This window comes from Arvicanthis niloticus, chromosome 30, assembly GCF_011762505.2.
Source record: "Arvicanthis niloticus isolate mArvNil1 chromosome 30, mArvNil1.pat.X, whole genome shotgun sequence".
NCBI lineage: Eukaryota > Metazoa > Chordata > Mammalia > Rodentia > Muridae > Arvicanthis > Arvicanthis niloticus.
In genome coordinates, this window is record NC_133438.1 from 11,155,281 (window position 1) to 11,167,746 (window position 12,466).

At 36.6% G+C, this 12,466-nt stretch overlaps 1 protein-coding gene across 1 annotated transcript in view; it reads left to right on the forward strand.

The window, feature by feature from the left end:
- Window positions 1–12,466, forward strand: part of Clvs2 (clavesin 2) — a 102,718-nt gene that overhangs the window by 19,591 nt on the left and 70,661 nt on the right. The window contains exon 3 of the mRNA XM_076927907.1: window positions 6,749–6,923. Within this exon, the coding sequence (XP_076784022.1) occupies window positions 6,749–6,923 (175 nt within the window). The remainder of the gene's footprint in view (window positions 1–6,748; window positions 6,924–12,466) is intronic.

The window sequence follows — 12,466 nt, forward strand, 5'->3', positions numbered from 1 at the left end:
CATATCAATAACATTTGAGATTCTTATGGGTAATGCAAGGATTAAATCATCCCTATGGGAGAATATCCAAATTAGGTTTATGTGAATTAAAATTTTTGTCTTTAACATGGTTTTATTGTGAATTTCAGAAATTAACTTGATTTTTTTGAGAAGGTGCCCAATTTTAACCTAAAATGTATTATTTCTGATCTAACTTGCCTGTCTCTGCATGCTTACAAGCTTCAGTTCACAACACTGTCAGAGCATCATGGTTATAATGAAGCCATGAGTGGTACTAGAGATAGACATGCACACTGCACAGAGTCAAGGCACATAAGCTATAGAACTCTTCAACTCTCCAAAAAGTTTACTAATCTTAGGAAATGGTAAGATGGGTAATGGGATAAAGGCACTGGACACTAAGCTTGACATTCGAATTTGACAATTAGGACCCTGTTGATGGAAGGAGAGAACTGGCTCCCAAAGCTTTTTTTCTGACCTGTAACACATGCACACCAGTACCCACTCTCCTCTCACTCAAATGAATAAGTGTAATTCAAATTTTGAGTAGTGTTTCTATCTTATATAGTTGAGAAATATTTTTAGGCTTCTTACACTGAGGCATGCAGAACCCTGGATATATTCCAGATAGTTGAATATAATCTTTTGATGCTTACTTTTTATGCAGACAGATAGTCTAGCATAAGATCATTCTTTTTAAAAGCTTTTGCTGCTGATTATGAATGTGTATATAATGCATTCTCTTTACTCTTACTTTGTTGGGGGCCGACTTTTAGCAGAAAGCGGCTATCAGCTTTGCAGCCATCTTGAGCCATATACCCTGACATGAGAACTGAGGCATCATTACTTCCCATGTTCTCTTATTTCCCTCCCACTTCTAACAACCCTTCCCCATCCATCGCTGGTTTGGAATTATCCATTAGATCCTAGCAGGTTCACTGGTGGGCACACAACTGGAGACAACTCCAGCCCTCCAAGAATTTATCTGGAGACAGTTCAATAATGAGACCTCAGGATAGCTTACCCCTTTCCCAGTCCATCCCTGACTGTTGACAGACCCATTAGAAAGTATCTGCCTTGACTTGTTGTATTTTCCCCTGAAGTTAGCAATGCCCTATCTTCTGGTTCTTATATTCTGTCTTCTCCTTTTTACACAGTGAAGAAAATAAAAATAAATAAAAATATTTCTCAAATATGTAAGATGATAACTCTACTCAAATTTGTGTGGGGCAGTATGGGTTTTGCTGTGCACACGCTACAGCTTCTCTGTAGGTCAGAAAACAACGTTTGAGAGCCACTTCTCTCCTTCCATCAGCAGGGTCCTAGGGGTCAAATTCAAAGGTCAGGCTCTTATCTCATTACCCATTCTACCAGTTCCTAAGATTAGAATCCACCCCCCCCCAAGTCACAGTGTAGACGGTTATATTACAGATAAAAGAAATGTCTTGTTCAAAGATGTGCACTTAAATTTACCCTCAGCACCCTGAGAAGCCATTAGAGTCTGTATTCATAACTGTTGGCTGGAATGAACAGTTTCTCTCTCATGCATGCCTTGGAATAGCAATAGGAAGGTAGTTTGATGATATCAGTTTAGCTAAGTAAAAGAATTAATTAGATCCCCGAGACCTATGACTCACCATTTCTCTAGCTATTGTTTTTTTTTTTTTTTTTTTTTTTTTTTTTGGCTGGGTTTATGTACCAGGAATGGATTGTCCTCAGTGAAACCTTAAAGCAAATAAGCGAGTGGTTGACTATCTCCATAGCAGTCATGTATGTCACTAGTGCACAAAAGCACCTATCTCCCCCTTGTAAGCTGGCATTGTATGTAAGACTGTTGATGCCTTTTCTCTTCTGGTTCCATGCATGACTTCTTCTGGTACTATACAAGCTAGCCACCAGGGAAGAAGCTTCCAACTTACTGCCAGTCTAAATAGGTTCTTATAAAATTCTGGTGGGCCAGCAAAAGGAATGGTAGGAACTGCCATAATTTTGTTGTCCCATAGGGATTCCCTGACAAACAGCTCATCAAAGAGGATTTCGTTTAATAGACATTAAGATTTTATTTAATAATGGCCTAAAGATTATAGGAGCAGAACTGTCCATCCATGCAGAACATGACCTTTCAAATTCATTTAAAAATATACTTTTAATTTAAGGTTTTCACTGGTATGAGCTTCTTATTGATATGAAAGTGAGACGAATATTGATACTCTCATAGGCATTGTACCTGCATAACACATTTAGGAATACAAGGCTTAGACCCAGTCCTTCTTTAACTTTTTTAACAGATTCGAGATGGTTAGCCTGTGAGTTAAGGGACTATAGCAAATTCATGGCTTGGAGTTTATTGTTAGGGTGTTTTCTATGTGTTATCTAGAAATAGCTGAGAGGAGTTAACAGACAACAGTCCAGATTACCTTACATGGATAGTTGGTTTTCAAAACGTCAGAAGTCCACAGAATTGACTTTACAAACATTTTTGTAGTAATGTTCATTTTGATTAGAGACCTGTCTGCTCCTGACAGCTTCCTGTATTGAATTCTAAGAAAAAATTGATTATTCCTAATTGTACCAGTGAGGTACATGATAGTCCTAATACCCAGTCCATCATTTTGTTGACTAACCAGAGCCTCTGTCATCTCTCCTAACTAAGACACTTAGTTTTGAACCTGGCTTTTTTCTTGGCTTTAGAATGAATGTCAGCTGAAAACCATCCACTCATATCTTTTCTCTCAAAGTAAATAGCCAGGATTGGCTATGAGACTATAGGTCTTCAACCCTGTCAGAAATCCAAAATGACTGAATTAACTGAAATTATGGGAAGCACTAAGCATAGCTTACTGAGAGGAAGAGAAGGAGTAAGGAGAGGAGAAGATGAAGGAGAGGAGAAGCTAGATGATGAGAGAGAGAAAGAGAGAGAAAGGGTGGCATGGAGGCAGATGTTCACATGTCTCCACCAGTCAAAGATAGTTTATATATCTAGGTTGGGTATTAGATTACACTTCTGATTGAGCATTACCAAACTTATAAATCCTTTGATTAACATTTAAAAAATTGTATAAAAGGAAAAAGGAAAAGGGGGCATGGGATAGGGATTTTCTAGGGAGGGGAAATGGGGAAAGGGGATGGCATCTGAAATGTAAATAAAATATAAAATAAAAAAAAGAAATTGAGCATCTTTGGAGTTACTCCAGTTGTGGTGAGACAGCCACTAGACAAGAATTGCCTCTTTCCATCTACAGACAAATTACTGTCCAGAAAAGGACACACTTGCAGAATAGTCGACAGAGTAATCAGCCCTTAAAAATTCTGCAGCACTAAGGTCTGTCAGATGATCCTGGGCCAGAAGGCAGAAGAACAGACGCTCCAACGTTTTGTAGTATAGGGAGTGTCCAGGTGTTCAGAGGTCTCTATAAATTGGCTAAGTTTTAGAAGCTATGCTTTGTGCTTCCCACAATTATAGTTAACTCAGTCATTCTGGATTTCTGATGGGGTTGAAAACATATAGCTATTGACCTTAAGAGAAAAGACTTGAGTGGATGGTCGTCAGCTGACATTCATCCTAAAGCCAGGTTCAGAACTACATGTTTTAGTTAGAATAGATGACAGAGGAGCTGGTTAGTCAACAAAAGGATGGACTGGGTATTAGGACTATCCTGTACCTCACTGGTACAAATTGGCATAATTATGTTCTAATTGTATTTTGAGAGAAAAGTTTCATTTTAACAGGAAGGGTGAAGTGTAGGAGGAGCTAAGGTAGGAGGAGTACTGAGAGGAAGAAAAGGAGTAAGAAGAGGGGAGAAGCTAGGTGAAGAAAGAGAGAAAGAGGGGGGAGACAGGGAGGCAGAGGTTCAAGTATCTCCACCAGTCAAAGATAGTTGTTATATCTAGGGTGGTCAGTGGGTTACACCTCTGATTGAACAATTCCAAACTTATAAAGCCTATGACTAACATTATTTTTAAAAAATGTATAAATGCAAAAAGGAAAAGGGGGCATGGGATAGGGGTTTCCTAAGGGGGGTGGGGAGGAATGGGGAAAGGGGATGCCATCTGAAGTGTAAATAAAATATCTAATAAAAAAAAGAAAAAAGAAAAAAAAGGAAATAGGTTTTTTTTTTCATATCATGTATTATGATTATGGTTTCTCCTCTTTCTATTCACCTCAGTTTCTCCCCCACCATCGCCCTCTTAACCAGAGCCAAAGGGATGGAGACACCAAGGAAACAGGCCTTTTAAAAACAGTTTATATGTGCATTTGAATAATGCACATATAAACTCCCAGAGACTGAGGCAGCATGCACAGAAGCTGGAGGAGTCTGTACCAGATACAATTCTAGAACTGAAAAAAAGTGAACACATGGTCCGCATCTCTAAACCAAAAGCTTACAGGTCCTTTGCATATCGACTGTGGCTACCAGTTCTGTGTTTTTCTGGGATTCCTGTGTGTTCCAGTGTGTGTGTCCTTTGCATTCATATGTTCCTGGTGCTTTATCTGTGGCTCTTCTTCTGTTTTGTTCTATTCTAGTTTGTTTATTTTACTATTATTTCTTAGATGCCCATTTGTTTCTAATGAAAGACAATCTGTTGTTTGTTTTGTTTTTGTTTTATGAATGAAAGCAATTTATTTTTAAATTTTGTATCCTGCTCCTTTGCTGAAAGTTTAATAGCTTCTATAAGTTTTCTGATCTACTTATTACTTTTTTAATATTTAGAACTAAATAATGGGCAAACAAGGAAACTTTGACTTCGTTTGTTACATGTTTACTTGTTATCTTATTGCTTGAACTAAGACTTTGTATAGTCTATTGAATAGGAATGGCAACAGTGTGAATAAAGCCCCATCTTGTTCCTATTTTAATATAACTGCTCATTTTTTTCTCCATTTAGCATGTTCTTAGTATGAATTTTTCATATGTCACCTTTATTTTGTTGCTGTATGTTGCTAAAGAACACCTTGGTTTGAAGAGGGGTTCTGTGAGAAGTGTCTGGGAGTAATGAAAACAAATAACTCAAAGTCAAACGTGGCTTCAAGCTAGTGGCCTATGCTCTGCTCCAGACAGCTTTCCAGTCTGTTTTCTTTCTGTTCTGCTTTCCTTTTCTCTGATCTTCTCTCTCTGGAGAGCTCCAGACAGCTCTCTATGTTCTGCTCAAGACGGTTTTTCAAGCAGTTCTCTCTTGCTATTCTAAAACATTTTCTGGATAGCTCATCTCTTGCAGATCATAAGCACAGCCTTTCATTTTTCAAGTCAACCCAGTTATTTACTCCAGGTTTCCTTTTTATTATTCTATGAATCAGCATTCTGTGACCCCAGCCCTTAATTCTTAGGAAACAGTAAGCACACATTCACTTTTAATACTGCAAAGGAATTCAGAGATCTGTCTGCTTCTGTTAAGTACAGACAATAAGCTATCTGGGTGGGACCCTGTCTTGAAATTATTATTCCTACTGTGCCTGGGTCTTGACTTACTGTGTCCTAGGCTGACCCTGAACTCAAAAATCTGCCTGCATTTGTATTTGCCTGTCTTTGTATCTTTCAGACAGGCTTTTTGTATCTTTCTGACAGGCTGATTCATAGTGTAGCTGCTTTCTGTTCTTTTAGATCTCCAAGGCTCCTTATACAATTCATATTGCATTCTTATATTTTTGCATAGTTGAAAAATTATGTTTTTTTGAACTCATGGTTTTAGAGTTCTTTTATGCAACCTTAAGAACTGTCCTGAAGGTCCCAGCATTTACCATTTTGTTAAGACATTAGCCAGTGTCCTTTGAGCATGGTTTAAGCATTCCACATAGACAACAAAATCTGAAGATGCTTAGGTCTTTTCTCTAAAATGGCAATGTACTTGTATAAGTGTACACTTGTATGTGTATAATGTCAAAGCTTCTTATTGTATAGCTTAGTGTCTCTAAGTATCTCTTGATGATTTGCAATTTCTAATGACATACAAAAGGTAGGTAAATAGTTACATTTATTGGATGATAATAAGTGTCCATACATGTTCATGGTTTATACATTTACAGATTGTGTTTCATTATCAGTTGACTGAATGCTCAGATGCATGTTTCACACACATGGAATGCCAACTGTATGACCAAATAAAGTGTACATATCCTGAAAAATCCTTAATGGAAAATGTGATGCTTACCTTTGGAGGTAGTTAAAATGAGATTTTAGAAACTGTGTAATGATCTAGAGGAAAATTAGCTGTAGTGTTTTCAAAAGCATTGTTATTTGATTGGGTAGAATATATGCTTCATGTCTTAAATTTTATTTTTGTTATTTTAAATTGTGTATATACTTTTTAGTGACAGGTGGTATGTTACATCAGTGCAGCTTACACAACAGTGTCATTGCATTCCATTACAAATAAAGTTACAGAAGGTTGTGAGCCACTGGACATGATTGTTGGGAATTGAACTTGGCAAGTGAAATGCATACTAGTAAACTTTTTAACTGCTGAATCTCTGCTACAACTCCTACTTGCTAATTTCTACTTTGTTCTCATGGTCTATTTAAGACAATCTCTTTTTAAAAACCAATTTAAAAAAAATATTCCAAAAAAAAAAAAAAAAAAAAAACTCGAGGTCTTTTAAAGAGAATGTTTAGTTTGCTAAAAATTAGTAAAATCAAACAAAAAATCAATAACAACTTTCCCAAAATGCACCTAAATATAAAGCCTCAATAATTTTTATCCAAGTGGCTATGACAAGTGTCTGTTAGACTCAATACTTCTCTGTTGTTTATAGGTACACATTGGTGGATATTTTGCGTGCCATCTTACTTTCTTTAGAAGCCATGATTGAAGACCCAGAGCTTCAAGTAAATGGTTTTGTTTTGATCATAGACTGGAGTAATTTTACTTTCAAGCAAGCTTCTAAGCTTACACCAAGCATGCTGCGACTTGCAATTGAAGGTCTTCAGGTAAGGGCACATCACTGCTATTGTTTCTTTGTCTCCTGTGTGATACTTGCCTTGTATGTTAGAATATTGGATATCTTATGGAATAATAAAACCCCCAAACCAAAGGTTATAGATTTTTAGTACAAATTCTCAAAGAAATAATTAAATAAGGATCAAACAAACAAAGAGAATACAGGATGAGAGTCTTGTAATAAAGAAGGTTTGTGATTTCTTGCAGGAGCCTGCTTTATGTGGACACATAAGTGCTGAAGGATGTCTTTGTGCACTTGGTTAAGATTGTCATCATGTTATTTACTTGCTGATTCCTATGCCCAAAGAGTTGACTGCAGACTGAACTTTGGTTTTGTTGTTCATATGGACACATCTTATTTTGTAAACACACTCTCTCTCTCTCTCTCTCTCTCTCTCTCTCTCTCTCTCTCTCTCTCTCTCCTTCTGGTTGGTTCATTAAAAAGCTGATGGCCTATAACAAAGGCAGTAGAAGGTGGAACTTATGAGAAGAGATAAAAACTATGGGAGTTAGGCATGGGAGGCTTTGGCAGCCAAACAGAAGAAGCAGCATGCCGGCAAGGAAGGAGATATAATTAACCAGCCATGTGGCATGACTTGGATTAGTATAAATGGAATAATTTAGTTACAAGCAAATGAGAAACAATACCTAGTCACTATTTTTGAATTGAGGTGGTCACAGAAAGTCCTATAGTTACACATGAATATAAGAGTTAAATGGATATTTTTGTCTTGATACATGGAACATACAACATTAATTTTTTGGTTTTGATGTAGTAATATTTAGAATTGTTTGTTGTTGATGTTGTTTTAATTTTTTTGTTATGTTAGCAAATTATCAAAATTTTGTTTAGTGACTATTAAACTAGTGAATTTGAGGTTGAATCATGCTAACTAAAATTCATCAATGACTCTCCTGCTCTTTAAGGTATAAAAATATTTGCTTTGAAACATTTCTTTAGACATAATTAGTTATTGATTGTTATCTCTTCATTGGTAAACAAGGGCTGTGATATACAATTTATATAATAATGGTACACCTTCCTTGAGAATACTATTTAACTTGCTAGGAATTATAAGTTGAAAAATAAATCATTATGCATGCATAATCCTTCTCTGTAAGTTTTTTTTTTTTTATAAACTTTTAGAATGTCCTATTGCTCTTCCTTTCTACTACTTTCTACTTGCATAATTTGTAGAACTGGTTTTTGAGCGGGAACATTTGTAAGTTCACTAAAATGATATTATTGGTACTTATTTCACATAGCCCCAACACACATTCTTGACATACTCAATTTAACATTAATCAGTCAGATAAAATCTTTATTTTAAAATAACAAATTATAACTTAATGTTCCCTAATGGAAGATGCCACTCTTTCTTTAAATGGTAAAGAAAGCAAAATAATCTATATCTCATTTGCTCTTTTCTGGGGTGTGCAGGCAGTTACACTGAAGACCACGTACCTTTTAACAAGGTGCCTCCTCTTTGCTGAAGGACACCTTAACTAAATTTAATTCAAGTTTGTGGCCTGCCTTTGTACAGATTTAGAGAAACCATTCTTCTTCACAGAGGTTTATCCTAAAGCAAGAGTCCTGACTTGCTCTCGATGAGCCAGCCTTGCCACTGTCTTATCTTTTTATTACTCCCCAGAGACTGTTAATAAGAACTGAGAGAGGATAAGCATAATGCATAGTCTCCAGTGTGCCTATCATGCAAGTGTTCTTCAACTTGCAAATAAAACTGATTATCCCTAACTGCCACATAACATAGAATGATCACTTACCACAATTCTTATTTCTGTTTAGCACGGGTCTCATTTTTATTTGTATGGAAGCTGGGGTAGGCCTACAGTTATGGGAACAATGGGGAACTCATATGACATTCAACACATGTTAGATGGGAGCCCCTTTAATAACTTCATAAGTTATTGCTGAAAAAACAAGCATCATAGGGTTTTGTGGGAAGTTCTCATTTTTGTGACTATTGTCAGAACTTTAAGTGCTTGGTGTGAACCCAGCAGGAATTACATATTAAATTATCATATTAAAACTGTGTTTGTGGTTAGAGAGAATGATCTCCATTCTCTGCACAGGTTTCTATTGTACATGTGGGGCTTCCTTCTCTTCATTCTTTATAAGATTCTCAGCCACCCTTTTCTCCAAACTACAGACTCTGTAAGCAGGCTTAAATATCCTGATTCACAGCTGTATTAAAGAAACAGATATTTTAAAAGAGGGGACTTCTTGAGAATGTGTTTGACACCCTGTATGAGTTTTTGCTCTGATGCTGAGATAAAACACCATGACCGAGACACATATGGGAGAAAGAATTTATATGGGCTTGTAGTCCCAGGAGGTTAAATGTCTCTGATGATAGAGTGGAGGCAAAGTGACTTGAGCAGAAAGTTGGGAACTCATAACTTGAGCCCACCAGCTCAAGGAGAGAGACAAAATGAAATTATGAGTCTTTAAGCTTTCAAGAAAGTCTGACTCGCCAGTGACACACCTCCTCCTAAAAGACCACACACTCCTAAACATAACCAAATGACCAACCGAGATCAAATATTCAGATATCTGAGCCTCTGGGAGGGGCTGTGGGAAAATCTCATTAGAACCAGCACATGATGTATCGAGATTTACCTTCAAATTATCTTCAGTCTAAGTTGATTGCTTCTTGTATCTGTGTTTGTATCCTAAGATTTCTAAAAGTTTTTCATTGTGACACAGCTGGGCTTATGGTTGATTAGTTGATAACTGTGACTGAAGTAACAGAACCTGACTTTTAAAATTAAGTCTTTAGTTAAGCTTGCATTTACTATTTAGGGAAAAAAAGTATTACTGAGCATTTCTATATATTCAAATAGGTTGTTTTATATGACCAGAAATAAGACTACCACCACTACCAAAACAGTAAGTCCCACCAACTAAGTCAATTACAGCCATTAAGAAATTTAGACTCAGCAAAAGTATACTGCGATTCTGCTATAATATGACTTGTAATTAGATGGATATAAATGACAGTCTAATAAAAATGTATTCCAGTAAGCCCAATGGACAATGGGACATTTGTTTTAATGCCGTTTAATTCATGGATGCCATTGTTTTGAAGAGGGCATGTTTCTCTTCTTCTGAAGTCATCTGTATAATATGTCATTATATCACCTGCTCACTTTTTTCCCCCTGAAGCACACTATTTTGAGTGACCTGAGTAGAGTTAAGATCTCATAGCTACTTTATAAAGATACATGGAAAATAGCATAGGTCCACATGTGGTCACAGGACAAAGTCAACTAAGAGAGTTTAAGAAGGGTGGATACAGGATATGCTCAGGAGCCAAACATAACTACATCCACATGGCCACCCTGCCACACATCAAGTACTTGTGAAATTACATACCACTCTAGGTCTTTACACCAATGTAAAGTGTTATTATGCACCTAGCAGGTGATATCTTAGCTAAAGTCAGTCTGGATGTGTGGATCAGCTGAGTTTTCAGGTGACTTTTTTTTTTTTTTTTTTTTTTTTTTTTTTTTTTTTTTTTTGGTAATGAGTGTGTACTATATTTCCTTTTTGAGAAGTTTGAGAAATTGGAAATTCAGTAATTCCTCAATCTGAGAAACTCTAGTTGATTGACATTGGGAATATAAATAGTCTCTTTTTCCTCACCTTGGGTTTTATGTTGCATATAAATAAGTACATTTTTTAATGTTTCTTCCCTGTGGTTAGACAGGTTCTATGTAATTTCACAGTGGATATAAAATAAAATACTATTTCAATTGGAGAGCCAGAAAAAAAAAGAGTGAGATGATTTACCTTGGAGCAGTTTAGTATTTTGTTCTTTGATGAGGTGGGCAATCCGGCCATAGATGAAAAGGTGGTGTTTGTGAAGATAGTGTTGGCTTGGAAGATTGTGCAAAACTTTGCTAAAGAAACAAGAACAAGAAGGGACTTTTAGGAAAGGGGATATCCAGAAAATACTTTGGACAGCACAGAACTAGAGAGAATTGGAAATATATAGTGAATTCATTCTGATGTGGCTGCAATAAGAAGTGGATTGAAGTAGATGGGATCAGAAAGGCAGGTTAAGATCGCTGGGATAGAAGCCTTCAAGCTGTGCTCTTTGGCCAGAAGACACTTCTGGCTCTCTAGACAGAAGGGAACTGGGTCAAAGGAATGTCTTGATCATTTTTCTGCTTTGGAAAGATTTTATGAGTAAGAGAAGAAATGTGGGGCAAAGAATAAGAAACCAGATCCTGGGAAATCCCAATCTATGCCTTAGTCAATCAAGTTCTTTCACCGCAGTGAGTTTAAGGCATTTAGCCACACTTTCTCAGCTGATTTATAGTGTTGAGTCCAGGTTATCTGAGTCTGGACATCAATGCCTGTCCCAAGGGTTGTTTTCTGTTGTTATTGTTGACTCCTGGATTGACTCTAAGAGATATCAGGTAGCTTAAAGTTACCTCCAATCCTCACATTTAAATACACATGAATTATTGACTCATTTCTAATTAAGTCACAAATGACTGCCCTATATTTTTCTACTTTGTTGATGTTCACTGGAAGATCTGTTGTCTGTTCTCTAGTAAATAACCTTCTTGATTTCCAACTGACTAATTTTTCTGGCATATAGCATGAGGATGAAGGGATGGACATATTTTGTTAGTATCCAAGAGACCATTTATCAATACCACTATACACTAACACGACATTTAGTTTTAGTACAAAGGGGGTTTGTATGCTTTGTCTGTAAAGAATAACAAACATTTTCAAAGCACAAAAGGCACCAAATGTTTTGCCCAACACAGAGCCTTTTCTTGATAGGTATGGCCACCATTAGCTCATGCCTAATATGAAGGAAGAATATATTCAGGTTTCTTTGGAGAGAAAGAAAAGACAAAATTGTCTTGCCGCTTACAAGAATTTAATTGATTAGTGTAGTCATAGAAACAGGAAGTTTCATTGAAAATCAATATAAGATTCAATTAATGTGACTTGGAGACTTAAGGTACCTTCCTGGGAAGCCAATTAAAGCATAACATGTTTGAAATACCTGGAATAGCTCAGTCTTTGAATTCATAGTGAAGCAATAATGTTCTTTTTGAATATATTTTATTTCTCTTGATCTATTATTTTCTTGGAAACTTCTTTAGTAATGAAAAAACAATTTATAAAAATTTTAAAATCTGTTCTCCTCCTCCCAGCATTGCTTGCTGCCTTTCAGATATGCTTGTCTGTTATTCTCCTTGGTGCTATCCTGCTGGGTCTCTGCTTTTGCTTTCACAATTTTCCTGGAATCCCCTAATTCCATCTGCATAATGCATCCAAGACAGGCTGGCTAGCAATGGGGTTGGCTGTGACAAGAGGCTGAATAGATCTCTGATTGCTACATAAAACTCAGATGTAAAATACCTAACATGGTGCCAGATACTCCAAAATTCCTTATTAAGTAGGACTTGAGAAAGAATAAAGAATATGCTATCAATTCACTAGCCCTTTCCTTTGACTCAAGGACCCTGCTAACTCAGAGAGCTC